At 26.7% G+C, this 24,814-nt stretch overlaps 1 protein-coding gene across 22 annotated transcripts in view; it reads left to right on the top strand.

Annotated features, from left to right (window-relative positions):
* dnc (phosphodiesterase dunce) overlaps positions 1–24,814 on the top strand; it is a 107,407-nt gene that overhangs the window by 79,246 nt on the left and 3,347 nt on the right. For 12 of the 22 annotated variants that reach the window (XM_035090954.1, XM_035090964.1, XM_035091034.1 and 9 more), the window contains 10 exons: positions 12,226–12,411; positions 13,871–13,903; positions 15,070–15,090; positions 20,791–20,892; positions 21,002–21,066; positions 22,052–22,164; positions 22,776–22,869; positions 23,266–23,492; positions 23,940–24,203; positions 24,307–24,406. In XM_035090954.1, coding sequence (XP_034946845.1) covers positions 12,226–12,411; positions 13,871–13,903; positions 15,070–15,090; positions 20,791–20,892; positions 21,002–21,066; positions 22,052–22,164; positions 22,776–22,869; positions 23,266–23,492; positions 23,940–24,203; positions 24,307–24,406 — 1,205 coding nt within the window. Of the gene's footprint in view, positions 1–692; positions 1,720–5,300; positions 5,448–5,513; positions 6,024–6,132; positions 6,316–7,638; positions 8,249–12,225; positions 12,412–13,870; positions 13,904–15,069; positions 15,091–17,970; positions 19,708–20,790; positions 20,893–21,001; positions 21,067–22,051; positions 22,165–22,775; positions 22,870–23,265; positions 23,493–23,939; positions 24,204–24,306; positions 24,407–24,814 lie in introns of those variants that run through there. The other 10 variants (XM_035091081.1, XM_035091089.1, XM_035090904.1 and 7 more) reach the window with 10 other exon arrangements.

Below are 24,814 nucleotides of genomic sequence, written 5' to 3' on the forward strand. Positions count from 1 at the left end.
TAAATACATCTGTAGTCTGTTCTTCATCCAATAGATACTGTGTAATATTTTTTTTTAGCAGTTGAAAATATTATTATTATCTCATGGAATAGTAATAATTTTTTTTATTATTGTTGAATAAAAAATAATGAATTTAAAAAAAAAAAAACAGTAAAAGAAAAGATATTTTTGTAATACTGTTAAAAAAAAAAATTCTACAAATCCAACTTTCATATTGATGAAAGTAAGGAAGAGGATGATGTAAAATTTATTCTCTTCTTCAAATCATTTCATTATAAATATTTTATCATCTTCCTTTCTGAGTTATTAGAGCTTAAAGTTTAAAAAAAAAGTTAAATTTTTTAACTCTAGGTAATTCTGTTAAGTGAATATAATATCCAGATATTACATTATTTTTTTTTAGCTAAAAAGATGCTCGTTTTATCATAGAGAAAATGAAGTTACTGGTTAATTAATATAAATAATTACGAACAAATATTTCATGACTATTTACACTTTACAATATTTTAAAATAATAAAATTATTGTTATGCATTTCACGACTGTATATTTTTTCATTCAAATGAGATAGAAAATAAGATCCAATTGGCAACAAAACTCCAAATGCTCAAGACCGTGTGTTCCTCTCTGAATCTTTCATCCAGTTAACCATATATGTATATCAATAGTCTCATTTATTTTTATTCCTTTCAGGAAGAAAAGTTTGCTTATCATCAAAAAGGACAATGAACCACAGTGGAACTTTTATATTTATGTGATTTCCGTGAAATAAAGAAAGAGTGTGTGATGTTATAACGTAGCTAGCGTTCAATAGAAAATAAGGTCGTAGCACAATGGAAAATGCTTCTCAACCGGAAAAGAATCAAGAGAAAAAAGAAGATTTGACTTTTGGAAAAATGGAGTCTAGTATATCAGAGGAAAAGGAGGAAGAGTCTAATGTAACGAGAATTCATGTGACTTCTTCAAGTAGTAGAGATAATAGTTTCGATAGTGGGTCGCGTTTATCCAATAAAATGTCTCGAATTTTTCTTGTATCGAGAAGTACTCCACAGTCGAGTTCAAGTCAAGAAGACTATGAACCAGAAACTAAAGCTCTTCCTGGAGCAACTTTGAGTATTAATGGAGTCCACCAAGTTGCTGCAAGGTCCATGGAGAGTTTACGAAATTCAAGAAATTTTCTCAGTGCTGATGATAATGTGCGAGAAGATTCTAGATCTTTAGAATCACTTACAACTCACGTAGCAACTTCAACTAGCAGTACTGGTGGTGGTTTGCTACTTGGATCTACGAGTAAAAGCCATCATCATTACCGTAGTTTTCTCAGCTGTTCATCAACCTCTTCATCTTCATCATTCTCTGGTAAACGTCGAGGTTTAGCTGTTGAATCACGTAGCAGTGAAAACCTTATGAGAAGAGAAGAAAGCCTAAATGCTGAAGTCAGAAGAGGCTTGTATGCTAATACTGCTTTGGAAAGAAAAACACCAAGACTTCATTTAAGTTTACCTCAAGATGATCAAGAAGGCTTTGGACGTCCTGGCGTATTTTCTCTAACGAGTCCAGGTGGGAGTGACAGGAGGATTCAAATTCTAAGCCCGCATTCACCAGGTCCCTATGGAGACTTTCAGCAATATTCTGTTCAGAGCTTGAAGACCAGGCGATCTAAGGCGCATGTTCTACCGAGGTTGGTGTTGCCCCGAAGTGAATCTGAGGTCTTTTTACAGTGAGTAGAGCATTCAAGAGAGTTATTCTCGATGTGGTCCTAGTCCAGCATCATCATCTATATGTGTGGTCCTTCAACATCTCATCGTGTTTAACCATCTATGTGTCATTATCCTTTGTGTTTAATGTACCATGGAGAAAAAATCATTTCAAAATTGGTTGAAAATGTTTTTTTAATAGATTAACCTAAATTTTCGATGAAATGAATTTGATAGAATTTTTAAAATTACTTTTTAAATTTCTAGTAAATGTTTATCAAAATTTTCATAGAAAAATTTTTTCTTTAGTAAAAAAAAATTTTTGAGTTTTAGTTATATATTTGATCAATAAGTATGATTTATATGATAAATCCGAACATTAAAAAATATTATTTCATCTTGAATTTGGTGAATATTTTAAAAAAATATACTCGAAGCCTTTTGATAAAGATTTTTATCCACGGAATTATTCTAACTTGTAAGGATTCTGCAGAATTAATCTTAAATTTGGTAAGAGGTCACCTAAAAAACTGCTGACTAATTTTATTTTTCAAGATGAATTAAGGCCAAACAAGTGAAGCTTCACAGAATGCATTAAACATAATGAGTGCTCTTTTGTGATAAAGAAATGATATTAGTAGCTTTAAAATGTCTTCACTTTATAATTTAACTAGCAATATCAGCAACAAAAAAATTCGATACATAAATTTTTATTTTTCAATTAGTTATCTTCTCATTCAAATTTAAGCTATTTTTTAAATTTATGAACATTTTCTTCTCTTTAAAGCAGTTTTTCGTCTTCTATTATTATTCATAGAATTTTTCTTCATCAACTATGGTACAATGAATTATCTATTGATTGAACAATGTTTAATGAAGTATGAAAAATAATTACTTTTTTTTTAATAACAAAGAAATTCAATTAAACACCAAATACGAGTTCCATGAATAGCAAAAAATATTTATAGAAAAATTTTTAATTAAAATTGAATATCTATAGAAAATCAAATATTTGCTTAAATAAAAAAAACGTTATTAAATTTTACATACTCTTTTCTTCCAATTTTCTCTTTGGTCTGATTTGTTACATGATTTATTAGTAATCAGATTATCAATCGTCAAAATGGAAATATTCAAAGTATTTTCAAGAAACTCAAATATTTTTTCAATATTTTTTTATATCTAGGCAATGTACTTTTTATCCTTTCGTATTTATTTATAATGAAATATGGATTACATTTATGATGACTTGTCAGTTGTTTTTAATATTATACTACATTTTACAACAAACAAGTTGGCTCGTCGTCTACTGCTATTAATAAATATTAATATTTCATATGCCAAAGATTTTAAAGGGATATTACAGTTAATAAAAGCTGAATATCAGAATTTATTTATACTAGGAAGTCAATGCATATATTTATTAATTGAGTAAATTCGATCGATGGATAAATTTCTTTTTTTCTTGATCAATTTTTAATATACTTTTTATAAAATACTTGAAGTATTTCTAGCAACTTTTATCAGTAATTATTGTTCATTAATTAATTAACTTATTCCTCTCATTTAAAAGATCATTGATAAGTTGATAATATTTATTCATTTTTTTCAAAATTATAATATAAGATGAAATCTACTTATTTAATTAAATAGAAAATTATTTATTATCAATTATAGTATTTTTTCTAAAAAATTTGTTTCATCTTTAAATAAATAAATAAATAGTATCATTAAAATTATAATCAAAATACCAGAAATTACAATGTCATTTGATTACTTCTCTCACAAAATTACAATCTAACCATTTCATCATCAGAAACTTGATGTTATAAAAGATTCACTCATGAAATTACAAACACAATTAAGTACCATGAAGTCTCTTTATGCAAGTAGAGCCCTCATTAACGATGATTAAAAATTTTTTCTCATTAACTTCTAATTAAAAGGAACATAAAGTATTCTCAAATTTGACATAAATGCACTTCAAGTGTTCATCTTTAACGTTTGAAAAACTTTACAACCCTGAGTTAAATTTTCTCTATGACTCATCTAACTAAAAGTTCCTAACATCTAAAATAAAAGTTGAAGTACTAGAAAATTTCAATCGTCATTTTTTACTTTCTAAAAAAAAACTATTACACATTACTTGAACTGTAGAGGTAACTTTATCTCATAATCTTGAAACTTTACTCTAGTTTACAATTTGAATCAAACAATTCATCGTTAATCCAGTATTTCTTGAATCCTCTGAACATCTTGATACTGTACTTTCTCTATTTGTCAGAACTGGAGCTTTCCGGATTTAAATATATTGATGACGACATCAGTAGATATCAAAGAGTCTGTTGAAGCATTTACTTAGGTTTCAAGCTCAGTCCATAGTTCAAAGGTTCAAAACGGAAACATTCATTGATGTGAGTTTAAAGCCAATGACGAAAGTTAGCAGCTTCATCGATCGTTGCAATTGTTAACAAGCCCGGGATAGTACTATCGGAGAAAATTACAACTTGGAAATAGTTATAAAGCAAGCAAGAGATATCATTGTTCAGTATTTACTATTTAGTGTCATTTCATCGACTCTCTTCGAACTTAGTATTGATATTTAGAATGTTCGTTAGGTACATTCATCATTTTAATCCGTATTATTCTTTAGTCTGGTTTCATAAATCCACTCATTTCTGATAACTCATGTAGAAAAGATCGATTTGAAAATTTTCCATAAACTTACATCATATAGCTTATTAAAGTCAACTCACCAGGAAAATTCATCCTCTAATCTCTATCCTCTAGCTAACCCAGTCATTAAATAACTTCATTACTGGATTAATCCAAATTAATTACCAATCAGTATAATTGAAATTGTTGTTAATGTTTATATTAATATTATTATGATGATTAAACATATAAAATTTGAAACACTATTTCGGTTTTATTTCTTCTCATGTGATATAAGAGAAAATAAAAAGTACATAAATAAAATATATGACTTGCATTAAAATGATTAAAAGATCTTTTTCGTTGCTTTTTTAAATAAGATGTTGCACAAGTTCTCATTGTTTCTTCTGATATTTGAATCGTGCTCTTGCATGACGTCAGAGATGAACACATTAAACTTCATTGATCTTCATTTTGTTGTTATAATCCGAATTTGATGATAATAGAAGAAATAGAACTATCTTTTATCTTTATGGTGGCATTTATTATACTTTATTTGCTATTTTTCATTTCCGGAGTCCCTTTTAGACTCTTTTTTATTATAAAAATAATATATTGTTGATGAGTATTGTTGTGATAGATTGTGAATGTTGGTAATGTAAATTATTTAGTAAAACTTTTGGAATTAATTATAATTGTAATTAGCAAGATATGAAATAGTATTTAATCAAGTTATGGTAATAATTAACATCACTAACAAAATTATAATATCCAAACTCTGATTTGCATTTGACACAAATGAATTCTGTTTTATCTACTGAGCTTTCTCTATATTCCTTCAGTAATAATTCAGAACTTTAACTACTGACGGCAGCACTAATCCAACTCGAGCGTTATGCAACAACATCAAATGTTTGATTTATATCTCGTACTTATATGCACATTTTTATTTGTATGTTTTCCATATTACATGTTTATCAATCGAATATTCTGCTAGTGAAGTTTGTGAATTTTCTTTATTGAATAAATATTTTATATCACAAAAGAATATTTCTTAGCAACTACAAACGAATTCTAAGACTTCTAGTAATGCAAAGTATAACTTAACCTCAACTTCTTTCATTCAAACCTAATTTTTAGTTTATAATTTTTTCTTTTTTAGGTTAAAAAGCGTCTGTTTGAAAGCTAAAAATATATTGCATTGGAACAAAACTTTTTCTATGAAGATTTTATTCATAATCTTCTCGAAATTTGTAAATAAAAATTTTTATCATCACAACTGAGAGCTTTTCTCATCGTTTACAAACCACTTATTACTGGAGATATCAAAGCATATACACGTAAAATCGATATACTACAGAAACAATAATGCGATAATCTGATAAAAGCTTGGGGTGATTTGTTAGCAAATACCAAGTATTTTTGATTCTTCAAATTGACAATATCAAATTTTAATGACTTTCTATATAGAACTCATGATAAATTTTTATGAAAAATATTTAACAAGCCTGTCAAGTTCAAGTTAAATAGATAGTAAATAAACGTCATTAAAATTATGAATATTCTAATATTCGTTATATTGAATCATTATAAAATCAATATATGGCCAGAATAACACTTTTAATGATGTCAAAAGTGTAGAATAGGAACCAAATTAAGTAAAAAATTATGAGTAAGTTTTTTTTTTGTAATTATTAAATTTTTATTATGTACATAATTAATTGAGTAATACATGATATAATAAGAGTTTGAGTTTCTTATTTTCAATATAATGTTCACAGTAATCACAACAAGAAATATAATGAAAAAAGGTGTATCTCATGAGGTCGGGTAATTCAACACTCACCAGCTTTTGAAAAGAATAATTAAAAAGAGATTCTACTTTACTGTGAATAATGTTATCACCTGAAGCCATGTGAACAAAAAAATTAATTAGAAATATTCGGGAATATTTTATTCAGAAGGTATTAATTTTTATTTATTTTTCATTTATTTAGTTGTTGTTAATCTACTTCGAGGAAAACTAACAAATAATTGTAGCATTATTTTATTACGTACCGTCTACTACTTTGTTAAGTTTTTGAATCAATATTGTCTTGATTACTGTGTTCAAACAAATAGAAGGTGATGCAGAGTTTCTTGGGATAAATATTTTTTTTATTGTTGAAACTTTGATGAAATTATAAATGACATGTTTATGATTTAATTATCAATAACAATGTGAATAATTGACCATTCAAAATATTATTTAAATTATAAAAACAAAATTAAGAACCCAACAAAGTAATTGAACTAATCACTGATCAAGGTTAATGCTTATTCGAAAAAAATTAAATTGAATTAGCTTTGAGTTGTTTTTAAATACATTTTTTACTGAAAATAAATTTTTTTCGCAATAAAAATATATTTTTCTGGACTCTAAATATCCGCCGTTTTCGTGTTTGAAATATTTGTGTACTTCATAGAGATTGTTTGAATGCCATGCATTCTTTACAAAAATTCTCTATTTATAAAATGATTTGAGTAAAAATATCCATTTAAATGATATTAACTCTAAAATTATTACTCTTTTCACATAAATACTGTTTTATTATTCAAATAAATTTTGTTTTTTTTCTTTTTTTTTTATTAAAAACTGATTTATTACTTAAATAAAGCAGTCTACAATACACAATAAATATAATTATTTCAAAAATATTGTTCATGCAAGTATTTAAAAATTTATGATCTAACAACATTCGAATGAAAACTAAAAAAAAATTTTTTTCAAAACTTTTCAAGCAAATAATTGCCATCAAACTTTTTTATTTTCAATTCATTGAACAAACGTACCGTGAAATTTATCTAGTGGAAAATTTCACTATTTATTAATTCACAGTGTGAACAAAATATCAGAAAAGAAAAATAAAATCAAGATCTTTTCATTTTATAAAATTATAAAAAACTTTTGTCTTTCAAGTAAAAAGCCGGTGAGTGATCTGAATAATAAATTATTGTAAAGATTATCTCTTATCATTCATGAATGTGTAACTGATACATATATGTATATACAACATATAATATATATATAATATCTTTTACATTTGTATGAGAAGTATTTTCACACATGAGTGATGCACAAACATAAATTTCTTTGATGCTGCCATCAAGACTAGTTCCAAAGTATGACGAAAATTTATATGTATTTTCTCCGGGGTCTATTTCTAATAACATTTAACATCCGAGTGTTGACTGGCGCGATATCATATAAGCCTGCACACGCAGAGCTCGTCAGTATCGCATCGGCACGCGACTTTGCAAGACGAATCTTATTTTATATACTCGTTTATATAAATACACTTATCGTATGCAGGTTTTTTTTGATAAACAATTGCAACGTTGTAGCAAATGAATTTTCATATTCATTTAGACAACAACTTGATCAGTTTAGTGAACTGATACAAATAAATATTATTTATCAACCAGTGACAAGAACTTCTTTTAAAAAGTTTTCACAACCATTTAAACTCATCAACCAATCAATTTTCCAGACGTAGATAAAGATTCTAAATAAATTATTAGACAGTTGAATAAATTATTGGATCTTTCGTGATAAAAAGCATCAGACAAATGAAAGTGAATTGGTTTCCAGTAAAAAAGAAATAAATAAAATGTGGTAATTGAGTAGAAAGTGAGTTTTTTTGTGATGAAATTAGAATGAATGATGATCACAATGAACGAGTACGCGCTTTTAATTCCTCAAGAAGTGCAAAGTCCTCGACTTTTATACAAAAATACTGGTAGCATAAAAACGCCTCTTAATCTAAAATCTTTTAGAAGACATAGTAGTTGTGTACCTCCACTACCACGTCCAAACCATCATCATCATCATCATCCTAGAGTTATTTATTTGCTTCCGTAAGTTTTTTTTTCATTTAATTATGTTCTATCATTAATGTATCCTGGTTTTGATTGATTTGTTTCCACATTAGCTAAAATTCATTTGTTTAATTTAATCATTAATAAACAGGGTTATGAGGTTTATTGTTGTAGACGATCATTTATTGTTTACATCCATACTGCATTGTTCTATTGTTCTTTCGTGCACAGTGGGAGGTGGAAGTTGTATTGAAAATTATAATTACTCAAAATTAACTGTTTAGGGGTTGAGGAATGTTTAATTTTTATTGTATTTATAGGAAGAAGACTTGGTGTTGTTTAAATTATTTTTAGAGGGATTAATGGGCTGTAAAAATACTTTGTTGATTGTTTATGAACTATTTGAACATTATGAGATTTGTTAAAGATCCTATGTTTGTTGGAAAAATAGTTTTTTTTTTATTTTTGTCATCTGGCTAATACTTTAGCTGACAGAAATCATTTTTTCTTTTCATTTTCATAGATAAAAAAATTCTTAAGCTTGTAAAATAAAAATTGACAAGATTTCTTTTTATCTAACAGTTCTGTAGAAAGAATTTTCTAAGCCTTTAGCTACCCCCACCTCCCTATTAAAATTCTTGATTGTTTTTAAAAATTTGATTTTAAAAAAAAAATATGATGAGAATAGACTCTTGAAATATATTTTTCACAAATTCATTCTTTAAATAAAATTTTAATCAGTTTTTTATAACTTTTTTTTCAAGAGAATAATATTTGGCATATTTTAGAAGAATTATTAAATATGATTTTCATTTATGCAAATATTTAAATGTTTCTTCTCAAACATTTATGTAAATATGTATAGAAAAAGAAAAAGATAAAATAATTGGATCTTGTCTTGAAAAAGACTAAGATAAATTAAAGATTTTAAACATACTTATAAATGTTAATAAAAAATTATTTAGGCTCTATGCCACAGATATTCTTATTGTCACACATACCAGTATCATCCAAATATTGTGTACGAGCATTATATATTTTATATACCATCAAATTAAGCATTTTTAGCTACTGATTGGAAGTTGTTTTCTTAAGTTATCATTTTTTTATTTAGTCTAAACTCACATATTTTAGCCGTTTGACTCAGTATCATTTATTTAAGAATAATTATTTTTTATTGTTTTCTTATATGTATTATATACTCACATGTATATAAATATACATGTATATATTTCTCAAAATTATCTGGCTGATATCACACATTACGTGAGTGTACTTTTGTGAGAACTACTGTTGTTCGTAATTTCGTGTGCTTTTAAAATTGTGTAAATATCATAGTGCGTTGAGCAATAAATTATTTTGGAGTTGTCAGAAGGACTGATATATTGTATTACTGAACAGGCGTGCAGACCACTACACAAGACTTATTAAAATTATTATATAAGTGAATTTACCAATTACTAAATAAACATTAGTTGATTAAAAATTTCCACGATAAAATATTCTTATAAAATTAATAAGATCAATACTCTTTAAAGATGAAACAGTAAAAAAAATGATTACAGAAAAGTTTTTTCAATAATCTTTTATCGATTACATCTTTGTTTTATTTATTCTTAATAAAATATTGATACAATTAAATATAAAAAATCAATTTGTGGAAGTCAATAGCTGAATTATATAGAATAGATAATATTCTTACAACAATTGAAAATAAATGAAATTATATAAAATTTATTGTATTATATCGACGTTGATTCTGATGCTTTGATTTATTCTATGTTTTTTAAATTCTTCTTATTATATACTTAAACTTAAATTTTTTATTTTTTATATTTTTTTATATAATTAAATAATATAAAATATAAATTATAAAATTAATTTCATTTTACGTTATTAGATAATAATAAGTATCACATTATTTGAATATATTCTACTTTATTACTAATCTAATATTACTGAATTTAATTTACTTTATCAAATTATAATTAATTAACTCATTACAGCTTGTTATTGTCTGAAAATATTTTCTACTTCTTTTAAAGAACAGTTTAATAGCAAAAATAATTCAGAAGTGGAGAACATATGGCTATTATTGATAAATAAATTTTTATTACTTCATGATTGCTCTTGAAACAACTTTGCAAAACCTTAGCAGATGGAAATTTACCTCAATTTTTCCTTTCAGGTATCTAGTATTAATTTACGATACCTAGTATATTTATTATTTATTAGTCTGCAATTGAATACAATTGAGTGTACAATCAACCATGGTCGGCAACAAGCTATTTAATCGATGAATAGCAAGAGCCTGACTGACGATGGAAGTAATGATGGCTTGCGTAACTCACCAATCATCACGGGTATTCGCTTGTGTGTTGATTGCCGGAAGAAGACCGCTAAGAATCACTCTTGCGGCAAAATAAATCTCGACAGCGAATTAAATAAAAACCTCGAAAATTTTATAATCACACATAATTATTTTACTTCATATGATAAGGCATTCTGGTCTATTTTTACTTCTTAACAATAGTCTTTTGTTTATAAATAAAAACCTTATCGCAACACAAATAGCTATGAAAAAGCTACAATAGTGCTTTGATGAGTAATGTTTAAAAGTCAAGATAATCGAACTAATCAAATCATTCAGTATTCTTTTATGGAATTAATTAAAATTCTTATAACGTATTACTATAAAGTCTTATTATAATATTGTTAATTTAATATCTCTGACGAAGAGATTAACCGCTTGGGAGATTAATTATGAATGTGAAAATTATTTAATGCACTCCTTTAATGGAGATAAACTGATTAAAATTGCTCATAGAAAATTTTAGTCCTGAAATATAAAGGTAATTATTTTTTATGGTCTCAGGAGGTAAATTAATTGTTATATTCAACTGATAAATGAATTTTAATAAATTTAAATAACATCAGAATGAACAATAAAAATTTTTTTTATTATTTTTATTAAATAAAAAAAAATATTAGAATTGGTTATAGAATTCTTGGGTTCTATGAAATGTTTGTTAAATATTATGTGTCTGGCTATGAGATCATCATTGAGCTTTCTCTACTTACCAGTTCTACTTACCGAAGACTGAATGCTAAAAGATCTTTTGGAATAGTTACAAGTGAATAGAATAGCAAAAATGAATTATATATATATTTTTTTTATTTAGCATATGAAGTCTTGTAAGAGACTTACTCTAGCTATGAATTATTTTTTATTTCACAATAAAAAAAATTGTTCTCTATTGTATGTTTATTATCAATTGACTTGTATTTCGAAACAATAAAGTTTCAAGGAAAAATGATAAGCAGGAAAATCCAATCAGGAAATTTTTTATTGAAGAAAAAGTCATTCAATAAAAAAGTCCTATTCAAAACGTTTTTACCCAGCGAATTTATATTAGAAAAATCTTGTTGATAAAAATTGAGCGGAAAAAACTCTCCACGGGAAATTCCAATTTGAACGAATTTTTCTTGAGAGACTTATGGATAAAATAAAAAAATTCTATCATACTGAAAAACATCATCTGAATAAATAGCTTGTTATAAAATGCAATTAAAATAAATAAAAAAAACACTTTATCTAGAATATTTTAGGTCAATGGTAGGATGAGAGTATGTTTATTTTACCAAAAAATCATTAAATAAATGGTGGTTTTTTGGAGAAAGTAATTGGAAAAATCTTATCATATGATTGAATCATTCGAGCTATTGCCAATTTTAGAACTTATCGAATCAATTTAGTTACACGAAGAAAAATAGTGTATTAAGTAGATCAAACAGTGCCAAAATACCTGGCTATCTACTGAAAAAATAAACAACAGTGTTTTTTCTATTTGTACTAGAATTTTTTCTATTTTAATATTTTTTCAGATTTTCTCAATAAAATATTTTTCATTTCTTGCGTCAACAATAAACAGTGCAAAGTCAAATAAAAAATTGAAAATATCAATATTAATACAAAACTTTATAACAAAAAATAATATAAAAAATTTCTTCTGCAGCTTTGATGTTGAAAATGGCGGTTCAACATTGGATGGTGGAGCCGGAGGAGGTGCAGCATCACCAAGTGCTGGTCTCGTCTTACAAACGTTACCACAAAGAAGAGAGAGCTTTCTCTATCGGAGTGACAGTGACTTCGAGATGTCACCGAAATCCATGTCACGTAATAGCTCCATTGCCAGTGAAAGGTAAGCTTTATTCAGCTTTTAATCATAGTTACAAAATATTCATCATGATAATAATAATACAAGCATCATATTGAGATAAACATTATTAACTACTTACGAAAATTCATAAATATAGTTTATCAGTATAAAACATACGTGACTGCTGTCATGATTACTAATCACAGTAATTAGTATTGATTCATCAAGCAGAAAATCTCACAAATGTTAGAAATAAAGATAATAAAAATAAAATGTACAAGCAAAAATGTTTTGCAGTAATGAAAGTCAAAGAAAATGGAGTAATATTTCTATCGGAAATAAATATTTAATTGATAGTACTGATTTGTGCTATCATCAACGTGTAATAAAGTTCCCTCTAGAGAAACTTTCATCAGGATTTCCTCATTTTTTTTCTTTTAACTTCAATTAATTATTTATCATTAACTCTATTTTACTTTATCATATCCAATCATGCTGACGTAAATCATGCACTCAATTTTTTTGAACTCTCTTAATAGAAAATTTATTAAAAGTTCATAATAATGATACTCATCCTAATAATCAATACCAAATGTTTCAATAAATTCTTTCGTCTCTAATTAAGCTATAAAAAAATACGAAATAATATAGATACCAAATATCATTGCAATTATGAAGTTAGGATAAAAAGAAGAATTATTTTTATCATATTTTTGCAGAAAAGGTATCAAATACATTTATTGTGACCTTCTGATAGCAGGATTAGTATGCACGGGCTTTTATTTAATAGAAAAAGTTTTTTCATAGGATGTGATTGTTTATACTACAATGGTATAAAATAATAATGCTGATAATAATAATAAAAAATAGGACAAAGTAAATAGGACTTTTAAAAGTTTAATAAATTTATTTTAGTGTGAAATATCAGATATCATAAAATAAGCTGAATATTAAGTTTTTTTAAGTATAATTAATAAATGATAAATAAAGTAAAATGTAAATCATCATACTAATATTAATCTATGAAAGTTTTCTCTAGAGTAACTTATATCGAAATCCTATAAATTTCTCAAACTTTATTAATTATTCCTCATTAAGTTAATTTTGTTTCATTGACTGAAATCTTCCAAAGTTTGCAATATTATAATTACCAAAGTTGTGACATGAATATCAATGTTGTTCTAGATTATTTCAAACTCTGTTTGACGAATTTTATTCCTCTACTGTCTTTTTTTTTCACCAATGAAAAAATTTGTTGCAAATTCCATTGTAGAAATTGTAATATATATCTGATGAATGCTCAAGTATCTGTCAATGTGGCTTTTTTCAATTGGAAATATTTCAAATTTGAAGCTTATTTCTGTATTATTTTTTTTTTCTTTTTGTATATATATCCATACAATTCATATATATAAATATCAATGCGACATTGAAGTCGATAAATTCTTTGCATCTACTTTGGTATTGTCATAACGCCAGGTGTCTGATCCTTCGGTTACAGGTTCAAAGAGACAGAGCCGCCAATCGAGCGAGCGTATGTAATCGATATTTACTATCATATTATTATGCTTTTAGTTTTTTTTTTTTCATTAAAAATTGATTTTTAAAATTTCTTCCAATTTTTCTGATCAACTTTTGTTCGATTTTTTGCTTTATTTCATCTTTAAATGCTTCATAATTGACACTGAATTTTAACTTAATTATTTGTTTAAATGATTACACTGAAAGAAATATATTGATATGAAATAATTGTATTAACTATTTGGCACAGTTAGGAAAATAATTTTAAACTTTTATCTAAACCAAAAATTTGGGTTAAAAAATAATTTATTATAAAATTTTTTGATGGAAATTATTATTTTTTTTTTCAGTGTAAGCATTGTAAAAAATTATCTAACATTTATTTTACTGTACATTTAAAAAAATTATCCTCAAAAAAAATTAAACTTGTGCATATGTTTAATTTTATTGCTTCAAAAACCATTTATTAACGAGCTTATCTGCGTTGTATATAGAATAAATTTGCACGAATTCATTTTCGAGATTGCAGTAAAAAAAATTCAACTTTTTCAATAACATATACTTCCTATTGAAGATAATTTTAATTTATTCATTGGTATTTTTGAGTGTACATTGAATAAACAGTTATTGATTTATTTATTATTGCTTTATGGATGCTTAACCTTCACTAATAACAAAATTTTCTATCTAACTAATTAAATGCTTTTATTTCAAATATGAAATACTTGATAAATACACAAATTTGTTTTACTATATTTTCAATTTTATTTGCTTTATTTTGTGCTTTGTTATTTTATTGGTTATTAAAAAAACTGTAGTCAAGCTCGTTTTACTGAAAGATCATGGGTGTTCCATTTCTTTTTCCACCTTTTATGAGATTTCAATGAAAAAGAAAAACAAATCTAGGATTTTCGAAAATATGTTTATTCATTCTTAGACATTCATTCCTATAAAAAGGATCCATAAAGATTCACAGAAAAATAATCTCTCCAGTATATTCTGTAAAAAATAGAATATAATAGAAAAAAAAGGTTATTTTTTCATTAGAAATGGAAATCCATAGATCAAAATAAAACAAATTTTGAAAAAATAAAAAAAAATGCGCATTTAAATGATGCTACTTTGTGATTAGTAAATGAAAGAAAGGAACACTGAAATAAAAAGTAATTTTATTTTCAGGATCTTTACTGATCAGTACAGGTAAGTTGCTTAATTATGTTTAATTGGCTCACTGATTGCGATAGATTGTTAGCAATTATTTTGACAAGTTAGCAACATTCGTTTTCATTCTTCGGATCATTTTTCCACTTGTTTAGTCTACGATTGAAATGTGGGAAGAGCTCGAGAACAATGTTTTTTAAGTTGTTTAGCTAATTTAATTAAAGACAATGTGGTTTTTCTATTCAATGAAAGAATTTTGGTATTTTAATTGATGATAAAAAACGTAAAAAAGGCACGTAGATGTATTTTAGAACTAAAAGTGAAATGCAGTGAAATCTATTTTTAATAAAGAAACCATTGTTATATAGTGGGTAATTTTTTCAATAAACTCCATTTACAAAAACAGCTTTTTGTCAAAAGAAAATATTAAAAATAGCTATGAGCATGCCATTCATGCTATTTATACAAAAAAAAATACGTAATTAAAATTATTTAGAATTTTCTTTTAATTATAAAAATGTTTTTATTATTTCATTCAGGTAAAGAAAAAAATTCCTTAAATATTTAAAAAAAAAAAAAAATGAAGGGAATTTACTTTTGAATACATATTAAATTTTTTATGCTATTTAACTTTTCCTCTTATTTGCTTTTATAGATCATATATTATATTTAAAAATCTCTTCCAAAGTTTCTGACTCAATTACAATATTACTGTTACTGCAATTCAATTTTCCATTTCAATATTTACCGAAAGAATAATTTCCTTCTCGTAATTTTACTTTTCTCTATCGATTGATGTTGTCAATAGTATTGACAATTTATATCATGATTGAAAAAATGACAGTTAATTAATCAAAATTAATTTCTCTCTTTTACTTTTAATTGAATATAAACTAATTATATATATATATATTTTTAATAAATCTTCCAAACTCCTACTGCTAAATATTTTATAATGAATAAAGTAAACACTTAATAAAATTAACTCAGTAGTTTTGAGTTAATCAAGATTCTTTGAAAGTCATTTTACTTGACATGTATTCTAACCTTCAAGCACAAAGATGACCTGAAAGAAATAAAAACCCATTAATTCATGAACAGTTTATGATTATTCTTAATATAAAATAGAATTTTTTGATCTACTTACTTGTTGATATAAATCATGAAGAGAACTTGAAAACAATCTTATTTATTTGAATATTTACTATAAATTAAAATACAATTAAATAGTCTCTCAAATCTAATTAATGAAATGGAGTAAATAATTTTAAAATAAATCTAATAACATTTAGTTAATCAAAAAAAAGTTTTAAAGGATTTTTGAAATCCCGCAACAGTAGTCATGAATGATAAACTTTGTAATAATATAATTAAATCAAAATTTAATCTATCAAACTATGACTATTTTCTAACCAAACTATCTCTTGTAAATAATGCAACGATTCTATCATAATCAAAATGATATTCATACCAAGATAAACTTCAAAAAGCTCGATAAAGTCTTATCAAAACAAACCAAAGTAACTCAGGAATAAATGGATGTAAACGACAAATTGTCAGGCAATAAAAATATTGCCGATTTTTACGTGGATTCTTCATAAATATCTCGAGCATGCGAACTACACTGGAACCTTGCCAATTCCTGAAAATCAATATTAAGAGATTCGTCAGAGAGAGAATATTTTTTTTACTCGAAAGACAACATGCACTTGTAGATTCGACAAGGAGATAACAAATGACCCTGACACTTGGCTGGATTATTAGTACTACATTGAATTGGAATGACTATAAAAATAATTACCTATAGACCTCATCATTTAATAGATAAAAGGAAAATGTTAATTTAAAATATCACAAATCATGTTCTCTAATCATAATCATAAAATAAAATAAACGATCAATCAAATTCTCAAGCAAACACCCACGTTTTGCAAAAGCTTCTCGACAAATAACGAAGGGGTCCGAGGTGTCACGAAAGGGCACGAGGTGATACGATCGTGACACTCGAGGATGTTCGATGCGCATGTTTCCCGCGCAAATCACGACTACACACACCGTTCCCCTACTCCGACGTCGGCAAATCCCCCGCAAAACCGGAAGACCCCGGGCAGTTGGACATCGTGGTGAACGCCAAGTGTCGATATGGCGACGTTCGATCCCGAACATGACTTTGCGATCGTTTTATTGCAATTTTATTGCTTTAAATGACTTACATATCAATAAATGAACGTTACAAGGTTAAGAAAGATTTCTTCATTTACTGGCAAAAAGTGTCATTAACAAAGACAGGTGGAAAGTGCTGAAATTTTAACCATCTTCAAACCACCAAATATAAAAAATATTTGAAACATTGTTTATTTGGATAAAATTCAACTTTTTAAGTGACGACTACTATTTATGTAAAATTTTTGATAATTAAAATGGACATTAAATTTCGAAGAATGCAGTATTATTATGGTTATTAAATTTGGATAAATCAACAAACAAATTTTTACAATTAAAAAATATAGTGAACAGTTTGTCAGAAATATTAGAAAGTTGACACAAACAAAATTATAAAATATATTTTATTTATTGTTTTCTTTGTCATAATTTATTCGCTATGGTTAAAATTAATGTTCCTTTATTGATAAATATAATGGATATATATTTGTGATGGCTCATACCATTATTTTCTTCAAATCATTATCAAGTCAATACTGAGAAAAGACTAACACAAATTTTACATTGTTTTTAAAGAAGAAATGTTTAATATATATTTTAATTGAAAATTTTATGATAAAAAATCTATTTTTATTGTTTAATTTATAATATTTTTATACAAAAAAAAGATATATTGATGAAAGTTATGATAGTATTAATTAATGTTTAAAAATAGTCAGTAACCATGATAATTTATTCAACTAAGATTATTCTTAAATTTGAATATAATAAGTGAATGACAAAATAACACATAAAACAAGGTAAAAAATGTTTTAATCGATAGTTACTATCCAAGAAATCAATTAAGTATCTATATCATATAGCAGTGAATTCCAAATGATAATGTAAGTGGAAAAATGACTAACATTATGATGATTCTTCATAAAAATGTTAGATATTAAACTCAATAAAGTTAATTGTCCATCCTGTGAATCATGAAATAACGTGAAGAATGTGATACGTGTGCTATGTCATGGCAAATTCGATAACATAAATGATCCATCGCATTTAATTACCAGATATAAAAAGATAATAAATTTTTCCAAGACCCCAGATTCTCTTCTCATCATTCAACACTAAGATTACTTGCTACTAGGTCACACTAGGGAGCTTGCTATGTAGCCGTAATGATTCCAATCCCTCGACTTCTAAATATACACAAAGACTTGTATAGTAGCTGAGAAAAAGAAGAAGAAGGAAAGTTTCTGAAGTTTATTTTGTGAAAAGTGTTGCACATATATAGCACATAAAAATTTTCTTCTATGAGTTTTTATACAATGATGAAGAAATTCTACTTTGTAACTATGTTGCAAAACTAAACGTAAATCATGTGAACGAGTTAATTTCATCTTTTATTCGACTATGTGATTTCAAATGGACTGATTATATGCTATTTACGAGCTTTATAGTACTACTTAAGCAACTAAAACAATTGTTCTAGTAAGGTACATTAATATACCTTGAGAAAATATACTTGAATATAAAAATAATGTTTCAATGGAATCAGAAAGTCTCGAGAATGGAGATTCAAGTTTCAAAAAATAGTCTACATATAAAGCTTATGTAAAACTGTGAATTTAATTCTACAAAGACCTCAATATTTAGGTGTAGTTGTCAGAACTATATCAAAGGAAAAGAATGTTCGAATAAAATATGAGCATTAAAAAACTATTTAACCTTCATAAAATGGTTTCTAAAATATATTAAACTTGAAAAAATTTGAATTTGAAGTCTGTCTCATATTCAAATTAATTCTTTAAAATGTCAGAATCTTTGAATAAGTGCATATTCATTAAATAGTCAAATTTAGTGACATAAAACGTGCTTACAAGTTTTTTTGCTGTTCAAATTGTTGAAAAAATAATAGAAAACTTGAAACAAGTATTAAAACTGGAATAAAAAATTTTTTCTGTGTTAAAAGCTCTTGGAAAAAAATGAGAAATTTTGCAAAATCATTATAAAAATAAGTAAAATCTTATTCCAATGCTGTAACCAGTGTAAAAATAATTTTGCCATAACATAAAGTAATTTTAAAAATAATCTAAAAAGCGGAAACAGTCTCTGATACTAAAAGATCAAATAATTTTTTTCCTTGGATGAAACTGGAAAATTGTTATTCCTAAAGCTAAAGCAAATAACTGCTTTCTATAGAACACATTCTTTGATAGTCTGGTTATAAATTCACCATTGAAAGATGTCGGATTCAAGTGGAGGCATAGAAGACTTGATGTTCATTCCAGGTGGTCTTAAACGAAGTGGTGGAATGAGTTCACCAGCTTTAGCGTGCTCTGATGACGCTTCAGTAGCACGGGTAGTTGGTATGGTTGGGAATTTGGCGGGTGCTGTTGCTGGATTACCACGAACCCATTCAATGTCAGCACTTCGATCACGACCAACCAGACGTGCAGTGTTCTGGGAGCAACAGTGCTTTGCATCACCCACCAAACGTGATTAGTAAGTCTTATCCCTTCCCACTTGCCATCCTGTATCTTCGACATCTTAGATAGATTTTATAGACCTCTAAAATTATCTCTGGTTAATGTTAAAAAGAGTCAATTACTGATGAATATACAGGGTGAGGGGGGAAAGGTTATTTCTGAGCTTGATTTGTAAAGTGGTAAAGGAAGTAAGCCAACTTCGATCTGCATTCGCAAGGTCTTTTGTCTACTACGCCAAGTTCGTATTATTAAATGACGTCTCATACTTGTCTAGTTACTACAATCTATCGCAATCACGTTGAATGCATGAATAGAAAGAAAAAACAATGCAATTATAGTTATACATAGTGCACACTAAAGTACGAATGACAGCTCATTGAATAATGCTAAAAATAATTTACATATAGAAAGTATTGTAATTTTGTTTATTATTGGCATTATAAAAGCTCCACTTTTATTTCTTACATATTTTATAACACTGGTAAATTTGATGCATTTTTGTTTTGTAAAAACTATCTTGTGAAATAATAGAAAGTATTTTATTATTAACCTCCGTGATTTTAGAAAGGTTGACTTATTGACATTGATGTGCTTTTATTTAATTTTTTTATGTCTGTATGTTAAAATAATTTATATTTAAATCGTACAGAACTTTGTAAAGTTACATAAAAATTCCGACAGAACCCAGAAAGTATGAATAAATCTAGTTTAATCTGGATTTTTAAAGAGATTAGATTTATTTATAGAAGTTAGGAACATTTATTTTCGATGATTGATAATTATTTTTTTGTATTCAAAAATATTGAGAAATAGTTTTTTCAATTTAAATCACTGTATATTATTATTAATTACGAAATAATCACAACAATTTATTTTACTTATCTTGAGGGCCATTTTTATTATTTTATGAATTGTTAATTAACAAATTTGATCTTCAAATGAAAGAACAAAAAATATTTCTCAGACAAATCATAAGCTTTTCTAAAATAAAAAAAAATAATATTTCAAGCCAGTGCAAATTTTTATTTTTCCCTGGATTGTATCCCTTGATATATTGATTAATGAATAAATGAATTATAAATCATTTGTTTACTTACAGTCATGGCGAAGATCTCATCGTTACACCATTCGCGCAAATCCTTGCGTCTCTGCGATCAATCAGAACAAACTTCCAATCGCTTACTAATGTCCCAACAAACAAGTAAGTCCTAAGTTAATATTGAGAGTTCTGAACTTTAAAAGATAAAAAGTGGAATAGCTTTTGTGAATTACGTGATTTGATGGCTCTTTTAATAAAGATAAATTTTCAGATCTCGAAGGAGCAGTGGCGCACAAGGCAACAATACCCCACAACCTCGTATACTGGTTCCAGGAGGTTTGTAAATTGAGTCAACTTAAATATTTATATACATCATGAGGGATCTTGCTCAGTTGAAAAGCTCAAAGAAAATAATATTTTTTATGAATGGGCTCCTTTTTTCCTTTTTAAAAAAAAAAAAATGTTTTCTATCTTTTTGAATAAAAAACTAGTCATTAGCAAAGAATTTACCCAGATTTAAAAAAAGATCTCAAAGTAGTTCCTTTTTTATACTTCTACTGGGCAAGATTCAAATAATTCATTAAAACTAACATTAATTCAATCAAAAACGTTTTCGACCTCGAGGATTGTTTTTATTGTCTAATAATGATGTTGACATTTATATCTAGTTTATTATTTTTATTTCAAAAAGAAAAAAAAAGTTTCGAGAGGTAAAAAAAAAAAAAAAAATTACTAATTGTAAGTCTCAATGATTCAATTAAATACTCTTTTCCACACAAATTTAATTATAAAATCCAAACCATGGCTGTGTATACATAATTTTTAACAATCAACAATTTGTTTTTTTATTCAAGTTAGATAAATTTTAATAACATGAGATATCTCATATTTTATTGACCTATATTTATATAATACGTAAATCACATTTCACAGTTGAAAGTAACAGATTATAAATTGAAACTTAGATGTCGTTATTATTATTTTATTTTTTGTTTTTTAATTTATGGAAAATTTAATAATAAATTTACAGTTACATATTTTTCAGTATTTTATTTATTATTTCGTAAGACTAAACATAAATAAATAACTTTCAATATTAAAAATAGAATAAATATTATTCAAATTGTTATTTCTATCCATTATTTACAAGTATTTCTATATCGCCTAATTTATATAACAAAAATCAACTTGAAAATACTACTATTGATTATTTCATAACAATAAATCCATATCAATTCATATTTTAAAGTGATATTTTCGTTGTCCATTTTAGTTACCATTATTTTTCAGAATAAAAGAAACTAATTTAAATTATTTTCAGATGAATCCTACATGAAACTTGCAGTAGAAACAATGGAAGAACTAGACTGGTGTTTAGATCAATTGGAAACTATTCAAACTCATCGATCAGTCTCAGATATGGCATCCCTAAAGGTACATAAAAACACTGTTGATCCTTTGTTTCATATCTTCTTTCCATTCTTCTTCATTTTCTTATTCGAACAATCCCACGTCGCTTTTTCTCTCTACTGGTATCATTACAAGTGAGCATTACTTTTTGTTTTTTGGCAAAAGAGAGAGCTTTTCAACAAGATTCAGTTGTTTAACTTTTGTACCCTTAAGTATTTAAAGTAAATGTAGGTCACTTGGCCAAGAGACCATTTAAACTGCCATTCAAATGACGTAGACTGGAATAAAACTTTACCATACATCCTTCACTTTGTCCATCTTTTATATTTATTCAATTTCTTTTTCTTTTCGATCAATTTTCCACAGTGGTGCTTGCTGATCAGAAATCTTAAAAATGTATTTCTCTCGGGATTTTACAGTCGATCAATATTTTATAGTTATTCAATGTGAATGTGCAACAGCTGATATAGGATTAACATAATGTGAAGAGTTTTGATCTTTATTCACGTATTACGTTGACGTAGAAAAGATTTAAAGTAAAGAGAAAATTGTCCTAGAGTGGATTATCAAATGACACACATACCATTGTCATAATACTTGTAAAATGAATACTAAAATGAGATTCTAAATTTCAGTTCAAGAGGATGTTGAACAAAGAACTCTCACATTTCTCCGAGTCTTCCAAGTCGGGTAATCAAATTTCCGAGTACATCTGCAGTACTTTCCTCGGTAAGTAATTATTATAAACATCAAAGTGATTAAAATAATTAATATTAAAATAAAATAAAAGAACAATCAATATCCTTATAAATGAACTTTCTAAGCTATATAAAACTTTAGTACTTTTACAAAAAAAAAATTACTATTCATTAAATTCTAAAAAGTTCAAATTTTTTTCCATATTTAATTGTTTCAACTTCTCTTATAAAGGCATCTCCATTTCAAAACTTTGTTTAATTAATATCATTCGTCATTGTAACTAATGTTAACTTGTAGGTGTTCACCCTCGAAGTTACATTAATTCAATGTTGTTAATTGTAGTAGCTATATTATGACAAATATTAAAATGTACATTTATTTAATGAATAAATGACAAAATATATCATGGATAAAATAAATTTACAGATAAACAGCAAGAGTTAGACTTGCCATCTCTGCGTATTGAAGATGCTGTAGCAGCTGTAGCAGGCGATGTCAGATCAGCAAAGAAAAAAGATCGAGCACAGCGTGGTCCAGCTGCAATGTCTCATATTAGTGGAGTTAAACGTCCTTTGACTCATACAAATAGTTTTACTGGTGAACGAGTACCTCTTCATGGTGTTGAAACTCCTCATGAGGAAGAACTCGGCAAGGTTCGCTATTTATTTTTAAATTTAAATAGCATATAAGCATATCATGGCTATAACCATAACAATATCAATAGCTACAAAAATGATTCTTATCGGAATCATTCTGAATTTTTTTTACTGTAAATGATTTAAAAGTACACAAACTAAAAGCTGAGAAAAATTAAATATTTAATTAATATTAACTACAAGTTAAATTTTATAAATAAAGATAATATTTAAAATAATCTCTTGTAATGAATCTACATCTATAATTAAGAGTGATTAATAATAATTGAAATTAGTTAAATCAGATTGATCTTCAGAAGTTATTTTTAGAAAGTTTACAAAGCAATGTAACCATAATAATCGTAACCACAACAATAACAATTTTGATGATGATAAAAATGATAATAACCATCGTTATCTGAAAATTGAGGTGATTAAGCGTAATAATTGGAACTGTGATTGCAGCTTTTATCAGATATCGACAAGTGGGGCATTGATATATTCAGGATAGCTGAACTAAGTAACAACCGGCCATTGACCTGCGTAGCATACACAGCTTTCCAGAGCCGCGATCTACTCAAATCTCTGGCTATTCCTCCAAAAACATTTGTTACCTTTATGATGACTCTGGAAGATCATTATGTCAAGGACAATCCCTTCCATAACAGCCTTCATGCTGCCGACGTAACTCAGTCGACGCATACGCTGCTCAATACGCCCGCGCTTGAGGTAATACGTCTCAATCGATTTACCATATAATACATATACAATATACGTCTATGTCTATGTACAATCAAGAATTAATAATAATTACTGTTTATCTCATCAACAGTCCGTCTTTACGCCCCTGGAAATCACAGCAGCTTTATTTGCAGCTACTATTCATGATGTTGATCATCCAGGCCTTACCAATCAGTTCCTTATAAATTCAAGTGAGTCTCTGATTAATTTTTATGCCCCCACGCACAGAATTTCATTATATTCATAGCAGCATGTTTCTGTTTATTTTAACAACCAAATTATTAAGTGTATACCTACGTTTCTAGTAGATTATTTTTACTTTAAACTCAAATGATGAATGTTTTTCCTTCAAAATAAAGATAAAAATCAGTTTGATGTAGAAAATACTGTAAACAAGAGTCTAAAAAAGTAAGATGTCGATTTTTATTTAAATCTTTAAGATAATCATGACTTTTTTAAATAAAAAATTATCAGTTTTCAGAATTATGATGAGAAAATCAATATTCAATATATCTTTTTTCTGAGTAAAAAGATAAAATATCTGTTGTCACATCTTCAACCCTGTATTGATCTATATTTTTAGATGATCAAGATTTTCA

The sequence above is a fragment of the Chelonus insularis genome, unplaced genomic scaffold (genome assembly GCF_013357705.1).
Source record: "Chelonus insularis isolate UGA/USDA-ARS -01 unplaced genomic scaffold, ASM1335770v1 contig_130_pilon, whole genome shotgun sequence".
Taxonomy (NCBI): Eukaryota; Metazoa; Arthropoda; class Insecta; order Hymenoptera; family Braconidae; genus Chelonus; species Chelonus insularis.